Source organism: Asterias amurensis, chromosome 6 (assembly GCF_032118995.1).
Source record: "Asterias amurensis chromosome 6, ASM3211899v1".
Taxonomy (NCBI): Eukaryota; Metazoa; Echinodermata; class Asteroidea; order Forcipulatida; family Asteriidae; genus Asterias; species Asterias amurensis.
The window spans coordinates 17478002-17502611 of NC_092653.1; the positions used below are offsets into that span (position 1 = coordinate 17478002).

The 24610-nt window shown below is 39.5% G+C and overlaps 1 protein-coding gene across 2 annotated transcripts; it reads right to left on the reverse strand.

The window, feature by feature from the left end:
• Positions 1-24562, reverse strand: LOC139937990 (E3 ubiquitin-protein ligase RNF10-like). 2 transcript variants are annotated; one of them, XM_071933312.1, is made up of 21 exons: positions 24130-24562; positions 18882-19054; positions 17616-17815; positions 16775-16865; positions 15892-15949; positions 15126-15252; positions 13365-13498; positions 12905-12969; positions 11961-12014; positions 11617-11661; positions 11207-11267; positions 10611-10687; positions 9642-10059; positions 8717-8850; positions 7695-7812; positions 7249-7350; positions 6572-6757; positions 5978-6093; positions 4672-4792; positions 3905-4033; positions 1-3336 (listed from the first exon to the last, which is right to left on the reverse strand). In XM_071933312.1, exons 1-21 carry the CDS (start codon positions 24218-24220, stop codon positions 3236-3238), a joined length of 2601 nt encoding a protein of 866 aa, XP_071789413.1. In that variant the 5' UTR covers positions 24221-24562; the 3' UTR covers positions 1-3235. The 2 variants fall into 2 exon arrangements, with proteins under 2 accessions (XP_071789413.1, XP_071789412.1); XM_071933311.1 differs by having other exon boundaries at positions 5978-6096.
• Between the last annotated feature and the right edge of the window lie 48 nt (positions 24563-24610).

A 24610-nucleotide genomic window follows, 5' to 3' on the forward strand; every position in this document is an offset into this window, starting at 1 on the left:
TTATTAGTCTATAAAGAGAATCAAACAAACAAATCCTGGCAATTAGCCAAAGTCAATAACCTGCTGCTTTAAGGCACTGCCGTCGATTTCACAAAACTCTTCCTAACTTAGGATTAACCTTAGGACTTAGGATGAGTCTCGACTCTGCACTGTTGCATGCAGACCTTAAGATTAATCCTAAGTTAGGACGAGTTACTCGTCTGAACTCGAGATAAGATGAGTCCTAACTCTTTGTGAAATCGACGTCTGGATACTATTGGTAATTACTCAAAATAATTATGAGCATAAAACCTTACTTAGTAACGAGGGGAGCTGTTGTTAATTACAACATTGTAAGAAACGGCTCCCTTTGAAGTAACGTAGTTTTCAAGAAAGAAGTAATTTTCCACAAATTTGATTTCGAGAACTAGAATTAGGTCTTATTTAACTTTTTGGCAATTATCAATAGTGTCCAGCCGTCGATTTCACAAAACTCTTCCTAACTTAAGACTAATCTTAGGACTTAGGACGAGTCCCAACCCTGCACTGTAGCATGCAGACCTTAAAGAATTATCTTTAGTTAGGACGAGTAATGAACGACAGTTGGTCAAATTTGTGCCTTCGGAATTGCGCTGTAAGAGTAAAAAAATATGGTAATCAACATTACAACAAAGTTTCTCAGAGTACACAATATTGGATTTTAAGAACATCTCAACACAACCCTTTATTAACCTGCGAGCATCGACAGTATAATAATATACTGTAGTTTCAAATTCTAAAACCAAATATCCTTTAAATACAAATAATAATCTTAACAAATAAATGTTAGCACAATTCATACTCCCTGCCAAAGCAAAGTGAATTTGACATGACAAATTTGCAACGAACAATTCACAAGGGTCTCAACTCTTGTGAAATATTTGCATTGAAAATATTGTTGTGACGTCAAATTTGCTTCGCATACACATTTGCAGCTAGCAGTATGAGCTAGGCTTTTAAGCATTAAAGCCATTATACACTTTCGGAACAGAAAAAGAAAAAAAAAGTTCACAGATTTACAAATAACTTACAGGGTTTACTGAAGGTCATGGTGAAAGACTTCTCTTGAAATATTATTCCATGTAATGCTTTACTTTTTGAGAAAGCATTAAAACAATTATCAATTCTCGTTGTTGAGAATTATGGATTTATTTTAAACACATGTCATGACACGGCAAAACGTGCAGAAACAAGGGTGGGTTTTCCCATTATTTTCTCCCGACTCCGATGACCGATTGAGCCTAAACTTTCACAGGTTTGTTATTTTATATACAAGTTGTGATACACGAAGTGTGGGCCTTTGGACAACACTGTTTACCGAAAGTGTGCAATGGCTTTAAATGTTCTATTATGGAAGCAAAAGAAAATGAAAAAAAAGTCTAAGTTAACACATTATTTAAGCCTTTCATAAAAAATAGCAATTCAAATTTTGTTTTCTTCCAATTCTCAATTTTACAATTATTCACAGTAATACAATATGCAAATTATATAGGTGTTTTAAATAGCATATGCATTCAGTATATAGATTGTTTTTTATACATTTTCAATAACCTTTGATTTAATCAAAAGTTGATGGAGTCATCTTGCTCAATCTAAGTAATCTGAACATCATGCTTTCAAATTTTTAGGTAATAGCTGGGAACCGTTTTTTTTTCTACAGCAGGTCTTCGTTACAAAACGTTGTTGTGTTACCAATGCACTGATAATAATAAAAACCACTATCAAAGTGCCTTTTATTACTACCCCAGTCATTTATACTTGAGCAGTCCTCAGATCAACTCAACTCCCTTGGAGTATGCAGTACCGGCAACCAAATTGGTGCACATGTTGCTAACATCGACAACCTTTACTGTGCAGGTACCCATTTACTCAAACCACTCCTCAGCCTATCTCAATTCCTTTGGAGTATGCAGCACCGCCAACCAAAGGCAGCAGAGGTTGCTAATAATTCACATCAACAACCTATATCTGTGTAGTTACCCACTTACTCCTGGGTGAAATGCCAAACAAATATATTTCTGCAAGATTTTTAAAGCAACGATAAACTCTACTTTTTTTTAATACCCCCTAAACGGAACAATCTCTCAGATAGATTGCAACTTCCACAAACATCACAGCAGGGTTTTAAAGTTTATTGTTTAGTTTTCTGCATAATATCACCAACTGTTAAACCAGTTATCTAAGTAAGAATGATTAACAATTGAGAGAGGTCTTTTTTTCACAAAGGCAACTCAAAGGTTACTCACAAAGCATTGATTGCAGGAATCAGAAATCTAGTTTTCTAAATTATGGTCGGTACTTGAAAGTTTAATTTTGTCATTATCATAAACCCTCCTCTAGTCTTATTATTCAGTATCATTCACAGCTGTTTTAAACCAGTGATATCATCAGTTAGAATGTCATTTTACTGGTCAACTTGCTTTTTCACTGGTCCATAGTTTGGAGTTTCCTTTTAACTAGCATGGGACTATGTGATTTGAATCAATATGAACAATCAGTGGTTAATGTGTAGCAGTGGCAAGCATTTAACCAGCCAGCTGGACTAGTTTGACAAAATTCTGACTGGTCCTTTGGTGTTTGAACTGGCAACAGTATCGGAGGGGATTCAAGATCAGACAATTATATTGACCATTGTCAAAGGGGAATCTCTAACCCAATAGACCTTATCACAAATACTAGGTACGTGCGTGTGTAAGGTGGTCTAGCTAGCGATCAACTTTGATCCATAGCTAGACCAGCAGGCACCTCATTCAACAGTCAGCGCTTGCGCAATGGGTATTTCTGAAAAGGTCTATGGAAGTTCATTGCAGCGCCCTCAGGCGGTCAAATACACAGACCAATGTCCATGGCCAATTTCATAGAGCTGCTTCAGCAGAGAATAGTCCTTAACAAAAAAAATTCTCAAGAAGACAATCACATCATACTGACTGAAATGTTGAGTTGAAACTAACAGATTTTTTTCAGAACCCACCCCAACTCATTTAGAGATAATCATTACATGGTGTTACTGCAAACCTTTCCATATAATTTTTTGCTAAGTAAAATGATCAAGATACCAGTCACGAATTGTACTTGTGGCATGGTAGTTCGGCTGGTAACCTTACTCTGGTAAGCATAATTTTGTTGTGCTGAGCAACTTTTTGTGCTAAATGAGCAGCTCTATAAAAGTGGGCACAGTTGTCATTTGATGTGGATCACAATTTAAATCTACGGTGATTTATTTGAACCTCGGTCCAGCGGTTGAGAAAAGCAGCTGCTGTTTCTTCTTGCCTTTCTTGCCCCTCTTTCCGGAACCGGGAGATGAAGTTATGTCATCATCTGCAGAGGAGAAAAACAAAATTATATATATATATTTTTTTTTTAACTTCACCTTTGGCTGTGAGTGGCTGAGCAATACAGTGGAACCACACAACAGTTGCTGGCAGTGTAAGCACTTTATGAAATCCACCACATACAAATACTGATAAACCTGTAGAAGTTCGAGACCGATCTGGGTCACAAGAAAATAGTGTAGAACCGATTACACATTTTGCACATTGTTGCAAACAAAAACTAAATAAAACGCTCACTGAGCGATAAACTCCAAATGGAAAATTGGTTTCATTAATTTCTTATCAAATAAGACATTTTTTTAAAGAGATGTTTTCTACTATCATCATCATTAGACAGTGTACATTTGATGGAAAACTGTGATCTCAGACAAGTTTTTTGCCTACCAATTCTGTTATGTTCCTTTAACATAATTCAAGTTGGTGTACACAATGACAATCTCTTGTATAAGAGTAATAGCAACTGTTTTTATATAACACCTAACACCTCTAGAAGAAAGTCTCGAGGTACTTAAGAAAGTCTAGTACCTAGACTTAAATGTGTACAGTTGACTGACCTGTCTTACGGGAAGCAGCCTCCATAGCAGCTTTGTCTAATGCAGCTTGTATAGCATCACTGAAGGCATCTTTGTACTGTGGTATTGGAGCGTAGTCTTCATTGGAGCTATCATCACTTCCGTCAGGCCCTGTTACATACATGTAGATCATCAAAATGTCTTCCAATATATTGTTGCTAAGCTACTCCCACTGGATTAAATTTAATGGACTTTATGCACTCTGGTCACCAAGCCACCATCTTAGAGGTAAAACGATGATTAAACAATGGAATGCCATCTTTGTACACACCTTAATCCATAAGAATTCAACGCAACTTCATATTTCTTTATTAAAAAAAAAAGAAACTTTAAGAGATCCTTTATAGCATAAAGCCAGAGGGCCACGCCAAGGTGAGGGCTAACCTTATCTGATTTGAGCGATGGACCATGTTGACCCAAGTCAACTGCCACAAGAGGCATGTTGCCACCTACTACTGGGGCTGAAACAGGGTTACCCCCTTCACAGTCTGTAAGGATGTAGGCAAGGGTATCATCCACTAGGAGCCTGGCTGGTAGAGCAGAATGCACCGACTTCCCAACTTTTTATGAAGCACTTATGGTTATGTGCCTTACTCAAGGGTCAGGACCAGGATTCAAACCCAAATTCTGCTGCTGACAACACCAGGGCTTGGGTCTGGTGAACAAGAGCGATCAGCCACAACACGCTATAAATATAACTTAATGAAAACTACAACACTTGGAAACAAATTGACAAGAAAGTCACTTACCTCTGACAGACGGTTTACGAATCTTCCATTCATCCTGAGTTTTCTCCGTCCCTCCACTGCCTGCTTTGACAATCTTAGGCCAGCTGCTGGTCTCTGGCTTTGTTTTCCCTTCACGAAGCATCTAACAAATACAAATAAAATAAAAATAAATACAAATAAAATGGATAAAGGGAGGGTTTATAGAGGACGTGACCTGTGACATCACATGTTTACAAAAGAGCCACCAAGCCTGGACTTCCTGCAGGCACGATTTGTACACAGCCTAATGGAAGAAAAAATAAAATCTTATATTTTATGGAGATTGCACTGTCTAATTCTTATCAACTTTTAATTATATGATGAAAGTGGGCACAACTCAAAACTTGTTCAGCTTATTTATGTGGAAATTATGACACAGAATGTTAACTTTCCCATATGACCAGTGCAGTTATCTTAACCTGCCAGAATACCCAAAGAATGTACAAGGTCACACTTATTGTTAACAAAATTCACATGGTCTAAACCTTTCATGATTACTTTATAAATTAAAATATCAATGATCTTAATACTTCCTTGGTGAGAAGCACTGCAGCTGTTGATAATGTATTAACATTTTGAAAAATGATTCCATTCAAAGGAATGTAGTTTTAGAAACTAGGATTCAAAAACATTTCATTCTGCAAAAGCTTTCTGCATAAAGTGCGTCTCAGATTGAGTAACTAATTGGCTTAATTCCAAGAACGTTGCAATGTTTTGAAATGACATTTTCACAGGCTAGTCTTATTGTATAAATTTACATTTATAAAAAATTTAAACAATCTAATGATTCCAAAAACCAAAGTCTTGAGTTCTTGTTCTTTTATGCACAACATTTTATTATGTTATTGGCCCAATGACCAAGTATACAGTGCTTAATACACATCAAGGTAAGGGTAAAACAAATTGTATTCTCTATCCCTGATGCAAAAATATCAACTGACAATGACTAGAGCAAGCTAGTCAAAACAATACAATACAATACAATAATCTTTATTGATCTTTAGCAATCCTATAAGCTTGAGTAGTAGTCCCAGCCGAGTTTCTACCTTCTGACCAGGGAGTAGCTAAAAAGCAGGACAGTTCTTTTCAGAACTGTGAAGTCTCCCGAAAAATCTACTCTGCGATAGTAAATTATATAGCAAGACAGTTCTCTAAAGAACAAACTGTACCAGGCAGGTAGATACACACATGGTGTTACTGCAAACCAAATATATATTGATATCTCACCATGCAATGCCTCAAATCATACAAAATTTAAAAGAATTAGTTAATATTATGTATAACTTACCTGTGCAAATGATCGTGAAGAGGCACTAGACTCCTCCATGCTGGCAGTTGATGCCCAGCTTCCAACAATCGGTGATGGACCACCAGTGCTATCAACATCATGCCCATACTGACTACCTGCTGGATAAATAACGTTTATATACCTTTAAAGGCAGTGGACACTATTGGTAATTACTCAAAATAATTATTAGCATAAAACCTTACTTGGTACAAGAAATGGGGAGCTGTTGTGAGAAGCGGCTCCCTTTGAAGTAAAGTAGTTTTCGACAAATTTGATTTTGAGACTTCAGAATTAAATTTTGAGGTCTTGAAATCAAGCATCTGAAAGCACACCACTTCGTGTGATAAGGATGTTTTTTCTTTCATTATTATCTCGCAACTTCAACGACAAACTGAGCTCAAATTTTCACAAGTTTGTTATTTTATCTTGCTAATCTTGCTTAGCAGAAACTAGGTACCAGCCAAAATTCCACAACATTCTACATTGTTCCATCTATTTCTACTTAACAGCTTTATGAAATTGGGCCCAGGTGTTATGTGACTACATTTTGGGGGGTGAGATTAACAAGTTTGGTCGGCAGGGAGTCTGTCTTACCTCCATATCCAGCCTCTTCCTGGCTAAGCTCAGTTGGTGACCCCAAGGAGGACACAGTGGACTCTGGTGATGCAACGGCAGATGACCTTTCTGATGACACAGCGTGAGAAACGTCGGCCGGCATAGAGTCTAACCCAAAGGTGGGGAACTGGGTGTTACTCTGCAAGGAAAACTTGGGTGTCGGGTCTACAAATCAGAAGAAAAACTATCTATAATAAGAACCATTTCTTATATAGCGTATTTGACAATAACCGTTTCAATGCGCTAACATTAGTGCCCTGGTCATTGGGCCAATAACACTTCTTCAATCTTTCTCAGCAAGTATACAGCTGCCGTGGCGCTCTGAAGGCTTTTTCATGTCAACTTCTTCCCTCGCAGGTACCATTTATACCGCTGGGTAATGACAATCAATTATGGTAAAGCATCTTGCTCAAGGAAACAAGTGCCACGACCGGGATTCGAACCCATACCCTGATGACTTTGAATTTGGTGCCCAAAACTGCTCAGCTATGACACCCTACCTAAATTGATGCAATAGAGTTAGAGATGAAAATAATGGAAAAACATAACACACACTCATCTCATGTTTTAAAAGGTGTTATCTTAAGCAATCACTATTGAGCGTGTATGTGTACAATAAAGTAAGTGTTGCTATGACATTACAATTTTTCCCTTACACTTTCCATTCTTCTTGTTCTCTCGGATTTGCATCTTGCGCTCTTGTTTCTTCTCGTTGCGGACTTTCCTTTCCCGCGCCTTCTTTCTCTTCTGAAAATCACCTGAAAATATGCAAAAACAAAACACAAATTTGTTGTTGAAAACATGATATTCATCATAAAGACTATCAACATAACTTTTACGAACAAGGATAGCAAGTTTTAAATCTTTCTATGGAATAATTTTTTTATATTTTATAAACCCTTACACTGATGTGAGTTCTGTGAAAAAGAAGTTCCACAGGCACATCACTTAGTGGGGTTCGACCTTTGCATTGCTAGAGCAGACGTCTTACTACTAGACACCAAGCTATCCCGATGCCTAGAGGCAGTTTGAATCCTCAGCATCGAGGATCGAGGGATAAAGAATATAATTGGAAAAGATTTTTTTTAACTGTTTTACCCACCAGCAAAGTGTTGTATGGTTTCTCTGGACACCACTGGTGGTTTAAATTCCAGCTCACAGATTCCAAACTCACAAGTCAAAGGTAGATGGAACAAGTAACGCAAACGATGACGAAGTGCCTGATGAACAAAGAAATAAAGCCATCAGACAATTATAAAAATAAATAAAAATATTTGGGTTTGCTTGAGAGTTCTTGGTTCTTCATTAACATGGGAACCATTGGCAAATGTCACTTCTGTATATTACTTTTTCTTTAACCTCTAGCTGTTGTGTTTTGTTTGAGCATTAGTTGGTCAAATCTTGCAGCCGTTTGCGGCTGCTATGGGCATTTTGGTACAAGCTGCTTGCAGCCACTACAGCCTCTAAATGGTCTCTAAATGGTCTTACTATGGTCTCACAAGTGCAATGACTGGAACTCATTGTCAGAATCGCGCTACGTTTATTTATTTATTTTTTACTGTTCTTTAACCACCCCTGCAACACATTGGTTCAGCCTTCTCGCATGACGTATAGCCAGAAGCCAATCGCGCGCGTTTAATTTTCCCGCTGCTAGAAACCGCACCCTCCTGTAAATTTCCAGTGCTTTTTTTCGTGTAACATAGGACGCTTTTCGTTGTCACAGTATATTACGTAATACATCGGCCATGGTTATTGTCCCCATGTAGTTCTGTTATTGTTGTTGTTTAGTCTATCGTTTGTTGGTGTTTGTTCTTTGTTGATTTTGGGCGTTTAGGAGTGAGTGAGTTTGCTAGTGAACTTGAATGTTAGTTCTGAACTCGAGTCCTATCCACTAAGTAGTTGTACAACTCTCTGTTATTTCTGCGATATAAACCGTGATTTTCCTCTCTCGTCGTATCACTAAAATCAGATGACAGGGTTTTGACAAAACTGCAAATAGTTTGTGTTATTTAAACTACAAATCAAAGACTTACCTCATTCATTGACATCACTAAAATCAGATGACAGGGTTTTGACAAAACTGCAAATAGTTTGTGTTATTTAAACTACAAATCAAAGACTTACCTCATTCATTGACATGTGTTCAATCTCAACTACTTTAGCAGTGATGGTCTCCGGGCACTGAGCAAAGCTTCCATACTCCCTAATCAAACAGCTTACATTCAGTGACTGTAGATACAAATGTTGGCCGTCCACCGCTGTATACATACAACAACAAAACACAACATAAATCTCTCAATTGTTCTCAATTGGCATCAATTATGTACAAACAACCTCCAGATCAATGCGCAGGCGCTCTACCAACTGAACTATCTACCAGTCTCCCTATTTATTAGTCAATATCTCTGTTCGAGGGTGCCATTGAGGGATCACATTGACTGGTGTAGCAGCCCTTACAGTTATATAAGTTCTTTTGTCCCGTAAAACACGCCCAGGCGGCCCGCGACCATTATTTTCTTTACGTCACTCCATGTGCGTTTCTCTGTATATAAAGCTTGAGTGCACACGCACTCCGCCTTGCACTTCGCATTTTACCCTCTGAGCAAGCAACAGCAACCAACCTACTTGTTGTACATGTGTATGTATATTATTTCTTAAACCGTTATCGCCTTTTCATTATCAACTATCATTTTCCCAGAATAGAGATAAATGACAAAGTAGAGAAACCGCCAACATATGGCGTGGTAGCTTAGTTAGAGGGCCGGCACATTAATCCGGAGGTCACTGGTTCAAATCCCATTGAAGTTAATTTGTATTCAACCCCAAATCATTTTAAAAACATTTACCCAGTCAGTTTCCCTTGTGGTCTATTGTTTGATACCTCACAAATAAGTATAACGTGTGATGTACTTTATATTTACTATCTCGGGTTAGCAAAACACAAAAGTTGAAATCCTAGACAAATGAATGTGTATCAAAATAGAAATTTAAACATGTTAAATGGCAAAGTTAGAACATCATTTAAACAACTGTAATCATAGAAACATACCTTGATAGAAGTAGTATACATGTCCCTTGCCTTCACTCCGTTCTGCCGAAGCTGACGCACCCTCTAGTTTCTCACGCCTCTGTCTAGTCGGGACCGGACTTTCTCTTCCCACTTCTTCATCATCCTTGGACACTCCCTCGACCACGCCCTCGACCACGCCCTTGACCACGCTCTCATCAGTACTGTCTTGCAACTGGCCTTCTGCTTGGACCGGCGTCCCCGCTGCATCTGATCCATTAACAGACGGCAACTGGTGCTCCGTCTTGCTCGGTGTCCTTTTAGCGTTGCGAGATGTGGAGTAATCTTGGAAAGGTTCTTCGATGGTGAAGCCTTGTAGAATCGGACTGTGACGGCCAGCATTGTGTTCTTCAGGATCATGCTCTTCGTCAGAGAAGGCTGAAGAGTAGTGCTTGTAATTCTACGACAGAGATAATGAAGGCTATATTATGCAAAACAGACTGACTTCAAAATTCTTAAAATGGTATTTGGGGGGGGAAATCCACAAGACCACATCAGGGCTTGTTGGCCAAATTGTTAACCGGACCAGAATTTACCTCTATACCGATGTGTATTAGGCACTGCATACTCTCGAGTTCTGTGATTAAATCCACAGGCAAATCACTCAGTTGGAATTTGAACCCATGACCTTTGCATTGCTAGAGCGGATGTCTATACCATTAGACCACAGACTAGAATAGTTAACATAGGCCTACTGTGTTCTGCATACTAGTTTTATTTCAAGCACCATCACACACACTGTATAACATATGAGAAGATTTATCTCATTTGTGTTTATGATTGTACATACATATATCATTGCTCAATAGAATTGAATGGCGTTTATTTAACTAAAAGTCAAAATTTTGAGATCACTTGTATTTTGTTTACGGTATTACAAAGTATGGTTTTATTGGTCCACTGAATAACACATGACACCCAGTCTTTCAGAAAAACAAATCTCAAGCTTACATTACAAGGAGGTGATAGACCAGAGTATGCTTCTTCATGATGCTTCTCTTGCTCTTGATCATCTTGTAGGTTCAATCCTGTTAACAACAAATAACATCCAATCAATCAATCAAACAACCACCCACCAGGCATTCTTAGAGGGACATTGTCTAGAAAAAAACTGGCACAGGCTTGCAAACTCCACTTGCCCTGTGAGCTGCTAAAAACCGGGCAACATACATGTTTAAAAAGCTCATACTTTGTATATGTGATGTAATAACAAAAGCATTTAAAATGTGTCAATCTATGTTTGAGTAAATTTTGGGTGAACAAAGAAATCTTGACTAGAGCAGTATTTGGACCAACAATCTCCAGATAACTACTAAATGCTGTGGGTCTCCTAAATTTACATGTGTCAGTTTCCCTTGTGGTTTATAACTTTGACTTGTTTTAGTGTGTGAATATCACTTCGTTTGACTATTAATTCAGTTGTGATCACTACCATTCAAACGTCAGAAAGATACATTTATGACAACACATGTTAAAATCTGGGCATTTGAGTTCAAAGAAAATCCAGATAAAGAATAAGTAATAAATGGAAGATGCAGACTACTCACCTACAACAGCAGAGGATAGTTTCTGAATTTTCTTCACATTATGGATGCTTTGTTCCCTTTCCTAAAGATGAGATATAAATAAAAGCACCATTAGACTCTGATGATAGTGTCCAAGATTTCATTTCATTTCACTTATTAGTTCTGGTTGTGAAGCCAAAGACTTTCAGAAAAGTTAACTAAATCACTATACATAGCCAAGAGGCCCATGGAGAGAAGACAAGGAAGTTGAAAACTGAAAACCCAATCCACATAGTGCCCTCGGTGGGATTTGAAACGAGATTCTAGAGGTGGAAGGCGCGGAAAGATATCACTACGCCAACCTGACATCCCAAGACCGATGATTGTACACAAATGCATACCTACTGAAAAATGGGTAGTCTTTAAGTGAAACTGCAAATTATATCACGTACCTTGATCATTTCTAGAGCTGCTAAAGGGAAGCTGTCCTCTAAATCCTGTATTATAAGAATAAAATAAAATGTTAGATATGCAAAACATAGCAATTCCCACAAAATCATACCTGAGACCGTAGTCTTTCAATATTGAGACAGGTTTTAACTATGATTATAGATGCACATCTCTAGTATTCAGATTCTAATGATATATACTATATCTACTACAAAAATTGTACATCAAGTTTGATTCCATTAGAATGATTGGACCCTTACATTTGTAAAGTAAGTTGTTTTTTATCTGGACAGAAAACATTTCAATACCATTGGTGACATGAGTCATTGTGTTTATGGATACATACCCCATCATTCTCCTGAATTTGAGTCAATAAAGCGGCCCTCTCTGGTTCGATGATCTAACAATATAAACAAAGTAACAATTAATACTTTTAATAGAGGGCTTTATCAACGAATGTCTCAAAGTGATCATTATTATTTATCTCTAGACAGGTTTTTGATTTCCAAAAGTTATGCGACACATTTCGTGTTATGTTACACCTTCCAAGGGTTTTTACAAGGTGCTGCAGCGCATTCAGTAGCCACTGCCAGAAACACTTAGGCAAACTCCTTCTCTTAGAGACACTGAACACTATTGGTAATTGTCAAAGACCAGTCTTCTCACTTGGTGTATCTGAACATATGCATAAAATAACAAACCTGTGAAAATTTTAGCTCAATTGGTCGTCGAAGTTGCGAGACAATAATGAAAGAAAAAACACCCTCGTCACAAGAAGTTGTGTGCGTTTAGATGGTTGATTTCGAGACCTCAAATTCTAAATCTGAGGTCTTGAAATCAAATTCGTGGAAAATTACTTCTTTCTCAAAAACTACGTCACTTCAGAGGGAGCCATTTCTCACAATGGTTTATACCATCAACCTCTCCCCATTACTCATCACCAAGTAAGGTTTTATGCTAATAATTATTTTGAGTAATTACCAATAGCGTCCACTGCCTGTAACGATATGTGTAACTGGTTTCTTTACGTGTATTGCACAACACAAGTCCCATCCAAAGAACAAAAGTGTCGGCTCGGGCCTTGATCACACGGCAACGACCCTGCCGGTTCTAAACACCCGTGAAAGAACTCGTCGCTACACTTTTATTCCCTTATTTACATGTAAATAAGCTTTTCTCTCGTTTCATGTAGCTGAACAATGTTTACAACCAGTATTTAAGTTTCCAAAAAAAATGGACACCCTTTTACCAAATCCTGGCTAAAACCCTGCACGTGATCAGTTTTCTTACCATCTCTTTGACTTGCTCAGGGGTCGCTAGCAGCAGCTTAACCATACAAGTGCTGCTTGGGTCATCTGAGTAGGCAACAAAACACATGTTAATTATGGACAAGATTGCTCAGGCTCAATAATTAGAAGCAATGGAGCAAAGACAATACACTTTCAAAATAACTCTCAATTGTCTTTGTAGGTTTCAAGCAATACCTTGAATGTACAGACCATGCACGACTTGTAAGAAGTCAATAAGTCCTGGGAAGCTTGGGTTCCAATACACATTACTTTGATGTGTGGGGTAAGCTATTGAAGTGAAACAATTCTCAAAATGATTTATACTATACAGTCGCTGTTGACTTCCAAACAATTTGTTGTTATTGTCATTCATTTTAAGAGTGATTATCAAAGGTACACCTTTGACTCACAGTTCTAAGCAACAACAAAGAGAATAAACCTTACAGCATGGTTGTACATACCTTCTATGGTGAAGAGCTTGCCATACTCCCTGGTAGTATGAGGCTGAGTGACGACAGAGCCTTTCTCTCGTTTCATCAGACGGAAGGTTATCTCATCACCCTGGCTGTATCCATGGGTTGCCTTAGCAACAACACTGAAAAACAAACAAAATAAGTACGTTTTTTTCAAGATACTTTGGGTCTAAATTGATTACATCAAGGTGGCCAGGTTGGCGTAGTGGTATCTTTCCACCTCTAGGACCCTCGCTCAAATCATGCCGGTGGCACAATGTGGACTGAGTTTCTAGTCCTTACCTGACGGCATGGGTTCTCCCTGGAATAATTCTCTGGGGTTTTCTTCCCACAACTTAAAAATGTCTTCCTTGTTGTCCTCTACATTGGGTTCTTGGCTAGTACAGTGATTAAGTTTGCTTTTCTGAGAGCCCTTGGCTTCACAACCAGAATAAATTGAATGACTTGCTCAAGATAAAGCCGGGAAACTACTTGTTTCGTTCTGGCTCCTCACCAATCCTAGTTGTTTCCAGGTCCAGAGGACAGTATACTATGGTGACCGAGCCTCCTCACACATTGGACCCGTTCACTTGAATAAACTAACCAATGCCACCCGGAACATTGTTTCTCTGGAAACATTCAAAATAGAACTAATACACTGCTCTTCACACAAGCATACTGTGTCTAGGTTCTTGGCTTACAAAAGAAAATTGCCATGTTTAATCATTTTACATGTATTTACATATAAATATACATGTAGCTGTAGTGCCATGAGTAAGAAAGTGCGCTTTATAATTTAGGTATTACAAATACAAATATTATTGTTACTCTACAAAGGACTCTCCAAAACACACAGAGATCTTATAGTGACAGAAACAAGCAAAAGGGTAGATTGAGCCCATAGCCATGATAGGCTTGTGAGTTAACATGGTTAAGAATGATATTTCAGGTGAAATCTATGCCTGGGTGTTTACGGTTATTTTGTTAACATGTACCTGTTTTTGAGAGAATTTAATTACAGTTATCTGAACCTTAAAAATTTTAACGAGTAACCCGGATGATTGGTCGGTTAATGATGTAACCGTCACAGGCTAAGTGAAATCCTGGGTAGCTCAGAGCTTTTGTTCTTCTACATGAATTTACAGATCAAAGTGAAGAATTATTTCATCATTGCTACCACTTAAGTACAAAGTTAATGTACAACTGCAATTTGGCACATACTCTATGCTGTGAAAACTATTTTATTATACTTCATCTGTTCATGAGTCACAAGATTTACTTAAAAGTGAAACTTCATCTTTGAGAGGGCAAAGCTAATGTTCAGTTCAGTACATTTATTTCCAATTCCTCAATCAATATAAATAAATACAATGTTTACAAAGTGACAATACCCTGGGAACATCTTCAAAGCCTATGGGAATCTCTTGGAGGGGCACCAATATCATGGCAAGAGAGCCTATGAGAGCCCAGAACCCATGCTGTGTCATTTGCAGATCGCTCACTCTCCTGTTTTGGACCAAAAGAATGGAACACTCTCTCTAACCACATCAAGGATGCTAACCTTATTCACATTTTTAAGAAACTCCTCAAATGTTTTCTACTCCAACAAGTGTATCAAAATTAATTTCATCAAACTGTCTTGAGCGCCTTTGAACAACCTTGGTTGATTTTGGCGCTACATAAATTCCCTCTGATTGATTGATTGATATTGCCACTATGTAACTCAAGGCCAATGTTAGTTGGCAGAGAATGCTCTGCACTTGTCTGTACCTTTTCAGATCTTTCTCATGCACCGCTTCATAGCAGATAGGGCATTTTCTCCAGGTCCTGTCACCCAAAGCAAGATAGTGCAGTACACATGTCCAACAGTAGATGTGACCACAGCGAGTAATTTTAGCTAAAAAGGAATAAACCACATTGTATTAATAACAAAACAGACATGTCACTCTGCAATTGTTAAACAGAGATGAAAATGGATTAGAGCAAAAAGAAGTTGCAGGTTTTTCATTATGACACTGAAATCAGCTGATTGGCTGAAAATTGCACGTCTCAGCAGACTTGTTAAAGGGAAGGCAAAATAGGAGAACAAGATGAATGAGTGAAGATAGGCAATAATGGATAAGGGTCTTGGTCAGTGACAGAAGCACGGTAACTGGTATTCGAGTAGGATTCGCACCCAGAAATTAGTTGCTAAACAACCTGATATTTACACAAGTACCAACATTGAAACCTCAGAAATAGGAACACCAGTTTTACGAATCCACAAAAAGTGACGCATGAAGTCATTTAAGTAATTTTTTATTACATGTACACATACAAATGATGTAGTATTTCAACAAGAAATGTTCACAAATCAATGTTTCCTGAGGTCACCAGCTTTATGGCAACCACTTCTTACCAGAGCTTTTTTTGAAGCCTGTAATCTAAAAATCTGGACAATTCCAACTAAATCTGAATAGTCGGCAGGTATGTATTTTGTCCTAATCACTAGATCCCTTAATCACGTTATCGTGAATGACAAGATATGCATACTAACCTGCTGTTGGTGGGTAGAGACAGATGGGGCATGATGGAACCTCCTGACCAAGAATCCTCTGCAAATAGATGGCGAATAAAGTAATATCAAGTTCACCATTCTCTCAGTATCATTTACAAGTAACCGACCATTTGAAATCATTCAACTACAGAGGGCCCATTTTCATGGCTCTGCTTACCGCCGAATTCTGTGCTTACGATCGCGATTCCCCGCTTATGTGCAAGCGCCGAAATTCTGCACTAGCCTTGTAAGCGTAGAATGCCTAGTAACGTGGAGTACGCACCCGCAGAAGCCAAAATTTGCAGCTAACCCGTGAAATACGCTTGACGTAAGCACAGAATTACCTGCTTCCGTAAGCACCGATTCTGTGCTTACGGTAAGCAGAGCCATGAAATTGGGCCCTGGTTGTGTATGCTACAACAACTTTGTTTGTCTGTGCGAATCAATTCAATGTCTTTTAATAACAGTGTTTTCCAGTGTAAATGGGATGCTTTTTTGCTTTTTCAAAGTCACCCAGTATAACCAGTGTTTCAATGTGAGGGCTACACTTATAACTGATTCGGGCACGTTTTGCCACCTCTTCCTTGGGCTGAAACAGGGTTACCCCCATTCACTGTCTGTATAAAGAATGTAGGCATGGTTATCATCCACTAGGAGCCTGGCTGATAGAGCAGTATGCACTTCCTTCCCAACTTTTTACAAAGAAATTATGGTAAAGTGCCTTGCTCAATCAATGGCACAAGTGTCATGACTGGGTATTTAACCCACACTCTGCTGCTTATAACACCAGAGCTTGGGTCAGGTGAACTAAATCACTCGGCCACGACTTGCCAACATCACAAAACCATACAAAGACAGACTGTAATCTAGAAATTCTTCTCACCACTTGTTCAATGAGATCCCAATCTACCAGCTTGTCTGCATTTTTGCAATGTATGGAATAATCACAGCCAGCCTTCACCACAAACTGACAACTGCAGAAGAAAAACAAAGCATCACTTTAACAAACAGTAAACTGGGACAATGTCACTGAACGTAATGAACATCAATGATCAACAAATTGTAAATTTGAATTCCAATGATTTAAATTACTTTGAGCATGGTTGAAAAGTTCTACTACGTTTTTACTTCTTGTAAAATCATTCAGTACTAGAAACTGAACAATTTTCTCAGTAGATCTACATACATGTAAAGGCATCGAGTTTAGATTGATATTGCTGTCTTGCAAATCTTTTGTGGCTCAGTTTTTTTTTTTTTCTTCTACATTAATTTTACAGATCAAAGTGAAGATTTATTTCATCATTGCCACTGGTGAAGAGAAAACATTGCGGGTAAAGACACACTTTGTCATTTTGCACAGGTAGAAGCACTTTAAAGATTGTCGCTAATTTTGACTGTTTAGGCAGAAATATGTTTCCTGTCTTGCATTACGTAATGGGTAGTGCAAAGTCCTTTAAATGAAAGATTTACATTTCTAATTGAATAATGAATCATTTTTACAGACAAAGCAGTACAAAATATGGGTACATGTCTGTACCATTATGTGCGTTGCTGGTTTGTGATTCCATTTTTACGCACAGTGCACTAATGCATAATAGACACAAGAATTGTTTGCCTTTCATGGGCATTGAGGCGATGACCAGCGGTGACATTGAGGATAATTGGTTAATATATTGCCCAGGTGTCCTCCCTGTTGCCCAAACAGATTTAGATAAATAACCTACTTGGCCTGAAGGAACTGTTCTTTGTTGTACCGAGGGTAGCGTTGAGTCCACTTGTTCCTACCCCTCCACCCTCCAGGGGTCGTGTAGTCTGATGCACCATCCCTAGGGGCCATTGTGAAGTTTATCAAATGGGTCAGATTCATCTTCTTGGGTCCGTGAGTGAGCGCAGAACCAAACTCTGCACTCTGAGCCTGTGTCACCTGACGGCCGCAAAGAATAAGAAACAACAACAAATTGATTAAAACATGCATCCACATCGCTACTTACATGTACATGGACAATACTTTGGTCACAATGTATTGAGTCCAGTTTCTTCAATTAGTTGTTGTTCAATCATTGTACACCTACTTTAGTGTATTGCTGTAACGCGACAAGTACCATGCATTTCCGAATGTGAGCTTTCTTACTGTTAGACCACAAAGCACTCTAAATAACAAACGGACATATTTGAGTCCATACTAGATGGACATTGCACAGTTCCTTGCCAGAATGCCCTGTGAGTTAAGATATTTCTGGTGAAATCATTGGTACATGTAGCTCAGTGTTTGTGTTCTTCTACATTAGTTTACAGATCAAAGTGAAGAATTATTTCATCATTGCTACAATGTACCAGTCAAGTACAAAGTTTATTTGTACAACTAAATGCACAGCGAATGCACTATGATGTGTTAACTATTTGATAATACTACTTGAGAGTAAGAGGGAATGACTTTAAAAGTGGAATGTCATCTTTGAAACCATTTTCATTTTGCAAAGGACATTATATTCTTGAAAGCCTATAGATGGGAATCTTTTGAAGGGGCACCACTGGGGCACCAAGGCCAAGACCACAGCAACACAGGCAATGGTCACCAAGTAAATCCAGGCCTGAAAATATTTGGGTTGGGGTTATGAAGATTCGTTGGCCATCCATTATCTCAATTGAAGACCTCAACAATTTAACACAAGTTTGAAGAATTGGTGCAAAGGTCAAAAGAAGATGGAACTGGCTTGATATGTGTACTATTAAGAAATGAGAACAATCACCATGGCATGACTGTCTTGACATGGCAACAAGAGGGCAAGAGAAAAAATGGAATGCCGAAAACAACTTGGAGAAGAAAACTGGTTGCAATGTTTAATCAATGTTTATGCACATCTATTGATGTAGTGCCATGAGTTTTGTGTTTTAGAATGTGCACTTTTTAAATAAACTTTTGTGGTGTGTATTGTAGAATTTAAAATGGTTGTGTTAAAAAATAAATGGCCTTGATCTGACTCACGTACCTCATCACGTCTGCCTGACCAGTTGTTATGGTTACGTGGCCTCTTATCAGCAAAACCCTTAGACCTTTGTGGATTAGATCTGCGCTGGGGACTGGGGTCCTGAGCCCCCTTAGAAAATTGCACATCTCTTTTCTTGTTATACCCTTGTCCATTTCCATTTCCTCGGCCATTATCTGGAATTTAAAAGGGGAATAGACAATAATACTTTGAGGTTTTACAACAATTGTATTGAGTCCTGTAAGTAATCCTTGTAGCTGGGACTACTAGAAAAGCAATTTTGAACCCTGCTGTATTCCTTGGTTTTGTGAATTCCTTGGTGGCTCAGTTTTTGGTGTTCTTCTACATTAGTTTACAGATCAAAGTGAAGATTTATTTCATCATTGCCACTGGTGAAGGATCCTGGTGAAAAGAAAATTCTACATACACTGTAAAAAAACAAACATATTGTATACATACTGTACATGTAGTTTAAACTGTCGCCCATAATCAGTTGAACAATTTTAAAATATGGCTAAAATTAGGCACACTGCCACTACTTTATCATTCTTAGTTTACTTGGTAATATCCTTACATGTACCTTTCCAAAGGGTTTACAGACAGGCAAACTTTGAACTGCTGTACAAAGCGTCAAAATCATGAAAAAATTTTATAAGAAATTTTCAGGTTAATCCTATCTCGAGTTGTTCGTCCTAACTTAGAATTGGTTCAATGCGTCCCAATGTCAACGGAACTTAAAGCGTCCTCTACGTCCTAAGATTAATCCCAAGTTGTGAGAGTTTGGTGAAATCGCTGCCTGGTCTATTCTCTATTTATGGATGGTGGTGTTGACGGGATCATTTTGACAATGTCAATTATGCTCGCTACATTTCATTATCCTTTCCAGGCAACAAGTGCGTGAGAGTTTCCTCCGCGCGATGAAATGTGCATGTTCAGCAATTCCTCAGACCTCTACTCAACTAAACTCAACTCAAATCAAAGAGTAGTTGCAATAACGCAACACTCTTCCCGACGACGGAGGAGGGTTACGTAACTAGTCAAACAAAGAGCAAAGAGGAAGATTTTCATAAAAGGGAAATAAAGTTCAACATCAATTAAAAAAAGGTGGCTGGATGCACACATTTGTCCCAAATTAAATGCAAAGTACTTATTAAAAAAAATATTTAAAAAAGTATGGATAGGGCGGAAAGATTTCCATATCTTGCCAACACTTTTTCACTCATTTTATTTTTACCAAAGTGAACCTTCATTTTTAATTAAAATTGGTATTGGATAAACTTATCAGGCATGAGAATGGGTGATGATAAAAAAACAGGAAAAAAATTCAGTTGATTGGAAATGTCAATATTCCTTACGGCCGGGGTCCAGGGCCCGCTTAAGGGCCCTGGGAGCTCTGGGTATTTTAGAAGCTCTGTGGTGGTCTCTGATGCATTTCTGACACCTATTTTTCCAGGTAGAAGTGAGCTACTTTTGTGTGATTTTTCCTCTTTTTTTTTTTTTAATAATAGGTTTAAGGGAAAATAAGGAATGTAAAGCTCAAACAATTCAAACAATTTTGGGTTCGCCTGCGATTTTGTTACAATTCCGGAAAAAGAAAGGGGGAAAAAAATAATAGTAATAATATTTTTATTTTTTTGACGATCTTATCCCTTATTTCTGCCCTTGAAAATGCTTTTTTTCTCACCAACAACCATTTTTATAGGTTCTTGATTTGAAATTCGGTTGAGTAAAAGAAATTCTTTTGCAATTAACTGTTTGTGATTTTAACGATCCGTCGGCGACGCACATTTTAAAATATATATAGGCCTATATATTTGGCGAGAGCGATGTGTTTTTGTGAAAGAGGTTGTTATTCAGCATAGGGTATAACTGGAACGAGGTTGAGATTAGACCCCAACATAGAAATAGAACCAATGAAGAAAGCACGTCGTCCGGACGTACAGTGTGTTCGCTGGTTCCCAATATATCTTTCGCTGGTTGTGAGGCAATAACAGGTACCAGTTTACCATGGCCTGCCGGCAATCTCAGATTCGTGCCGCGCCGCTCATTGGTTCGTGTGCAAACCTGCACGTACACATTACACAGTACACAGTAAACATGGTGCAAACACATGCATTGTTTTTTCAGTAGACTTTCAAAAGTCTCCACACGTGTTATCTTTGCTGCAGCAGCAAGCGCATTACACGCAAACATTATTGAACCATACCACTATAAACGAAGCAAGGAATGAGGCAAGTTTATACATCTGTCGCTGCTGCTGCATGCATGCGCGATGCCAGGAAGACAACAAGCCGTAAATTGGGCCAGCTGCTGGACGGCAATTTATTGTTTAGGTGCCGGTATTTCATGAACGACGTGTGGGGATCCGCGATAATAACAATTACAAAGGTAAACTTACATTGTCTGACTAGAGAAGAGGGATTAGAGAAATCCAAATGTATACCCCCAAAAACCTACCCCCCGATTTTTAATTCAGAGACCACATATTTTGAAGTGAAAAATCAGGAATTCCGGAAAAATCCGGAAGATTCTCATGCCTGACTTATTCTAATCATAAAATTACAATAAACAAGCGAAAAGGTGGTGGCAGAATACAAAAGTTTTTCCAAATGTGATTATTTGAATCCCGATTATTTACCATCCCCCCCCCCCAACCCTCCCACAAAAAAACACCATGGCCATTTACCATATTTTCAATGATATGCATTGTTGGGCGCGATCGGTCAATCTGCGCGATCAACCGATCGCGCTACGCTATTGAAAGATCTATTGATCGCACTGCGCTATTGAAAGATCTATTGGTCACGCAGCAATCTGTCGAGCATGTAATAATCAGTTGATCGCGCAACAATCGGTCGATCGTGCAACATCCGCAACGAACATGCGCGATCAACCAATTGTGCAGGAATGGCTCGGCGCGATCGGCCGATTGTGCGGCAATGGCTCGGCGCGATCAGACGATTGTGCAGGAATGGTTTTCCGCGATCGGACGATTGTGCAGGAATGGTTTTGCACGATCGACTGATTGTGCAACAGAGGTTTTGCACGATCGGCCCATTGTGCAGGAATGGTTCTGTGCGATCGGCCGACTAATGCACGTATCAATTGTAGTCCCGGCCCTGGGGGACCCGGGACTTTGGCAGAGGTAGCCGGGACATAGACGGGGATGTGCAAAAACCGTGCACCGCCCTACCGGGAAAATAGCGGGGTCTTTGCCCAGGTTGTACAATTTATTTCCCCGCCCTACTGGGAAAATAGCGGGGTCTTTGGCGAGGTTGTACAATTTGTTTCCCTGCACTACCGGGAAAATAGCGGGGTCTTTGGCGAGGTTGTACAATTTGTTTCCCCGCCCTACCGGGAAAATAGCGGGGTCTTTGGCGAGGTTGTATAATTTATTTCCCCGCTCTACCGGGACAATAGCGGGGTCTTTGGCGAGGTTGTACAATTTGTTTCCCCGCCCTACCGGGACAATAGCGGGGTCTTTGGCGAGGTTGTACAATTTGTTTCCCCGCCCTACCGGGACAATAGCGGGGACATACCTAGCCGGCCTTGAATGAAAAGCTGTCCATATTTCGTCGACGGACGCACAGCCAGCAGCAGTGTGGCACGGTTCGATCCGATCCGTTTACGCACGCACACAGGCCGATGTAACCAGTTTCATTTCAGGGCTTTGCGGTAAACGTAATATTTAACAAATTATTTTTGTATTCAATACAAAAGTTAAAATACATTTTATAAAACTTGAAATGAGTATTTCTATTGTTCACATTTCTTCATAGATATAATTTAAAACAAACATTTGATTTAAAAAAGAAAAACAATTATAATATGTTCTTTGTTTAACGTATTTTCTCGTTCCGGTACGCGCGAGACTTGCACAGTCTATTAAACTGGTAATCGCACTGATCAGTGGGTAATCGTGATCAAAAATATCTGTTGGGTACCAGGCAATGTGCTAACTTGACAACTGACTGTTCTGTGTGCGCGCACGTGTGTACGTGTGTTGTGTGATGTTCATGCAATATTAACTGTCAAAAAAGTGCTGTTGATGATCATCCCACGGTTACGTTACATGCACTGGCCCACTCTACTCTAGATCCCAGAGTAAGGACCCCATTGTCAAAAAAACATAAAATCAAACAACAGATATCCTTATCATGGGCTTATAAAACCTGGGAACTGAAATATAAACAAAAACATGCATGTATGCATCAATAATGAAAGCTGATTTTAAAAACGAAGACGTTTTAAATTTTCAGTCCTGATCAATACGACCTCATCAAGCACAACAGCGATCGCAAGTGAAAATGTCAGCTACTGGTCTACATCATATGTACGGCTTCCTTGTGTTGAAAAATAATCATGTTTATTATGCAAATGACGGGTATTGACCGAGCAAAGCATTCTGGGAAATATAAAAAATGGCACGGCAAAATCGTACACCTGGAAACGAGGTTGACAAGGTATTGACCCCCAAAACAGTGGAAATGATAGACGCACATTAATTTGCAGTTGAGCGCTCCGATCCGCGGCTCTCTGCTGCAAGCAAGGGGTAAATAGCCATCAGTCAGAACAAATGCCCCGCATGTCGGGGCCGGGATAGTGCAAGGTTTGTAACAAATGCCCCGTATGTCGGGGCCGGGATAGCACAAGGTTTGTAACAAATGCCCCGCATGTCGAGGCCGGGATCGTGCGGGGTTTGTTATAAATGCCCCGCATGTCGGGGCCGGGATCGTGCAGGGTTTGTTATAAATGCCCCGCATGTCGGGGCCGGGATCGTGCGGGGTTTGTTATAACATGCCCCGCATGCCGGGGCCTGTGTATAGCCGTGGATGTACAAAAAACAAGTGCCCCGCCCGGCCGGGCCGTAGCGGGGCATGGCAGGGACTATCACGCCGAGCCATTTTTACATCCCCGGCCAAGTCGCCGCTAGTCCCGGGTCCCCCAGGGCCGGGACTACAATTGATACGTGCATAAGCAGGAATGGTTAGACGCGATCGGCCGATTGTGCAAAGCCTTTCCTGCACGATCGGCTGATCGCGCAAAAAATACTTGTAGCGCGCGGTTGATCGCGCAAAGATGTTCATAAATGCGCGATCGACCGCTTGCTGTGCGATTGACTGATTACCGTGCGACCAATAGATCTTTCAATGGCACAGCGCGATCGACCGATCCCGGTGGATTGACCGATGGCGCCCAACACATACAATAATACAATCATTACAATTTTATTTTGGAGATCGTTTCTGACCTTTTTTACTTGGCTCGGACGGATTCTTGGCTGCAGCCGAAGCAGAACGATTTGTGATAACACTCTTGTCCATCTCTTTCTCCTCTAACATCCACACAGGATGCGGTAAACAACGAGTCAACTGCACGCACAGCCACTCCAAATGGAGATAAAACTTGACGGTTCAATTGATGAGACATGGCGAAGCTAATTCAGCACTCCATGTTGGAATAAAAAAATGAAGAAACCAAAAACTTTGGATTCCTGCAGATTTTTGGTTTTGGATTGTGAAGGTGAAAATGCGCAAATATGAGCCTTTGATAGGCTCAAAGTGTGCTTGGTAGCACAAAGTATACTCGGTTTTCCTCGGAATGTCCCCAAACGTGGTCGTTAGACCAAATTTGGCGATATTTGAACACGATTTCTCACGACGAAACCTTCTCTATGGCGACATGCGCGCCGAAAACGAGGCTAAACCCGACAGGGTCAAAGTTCAATTATT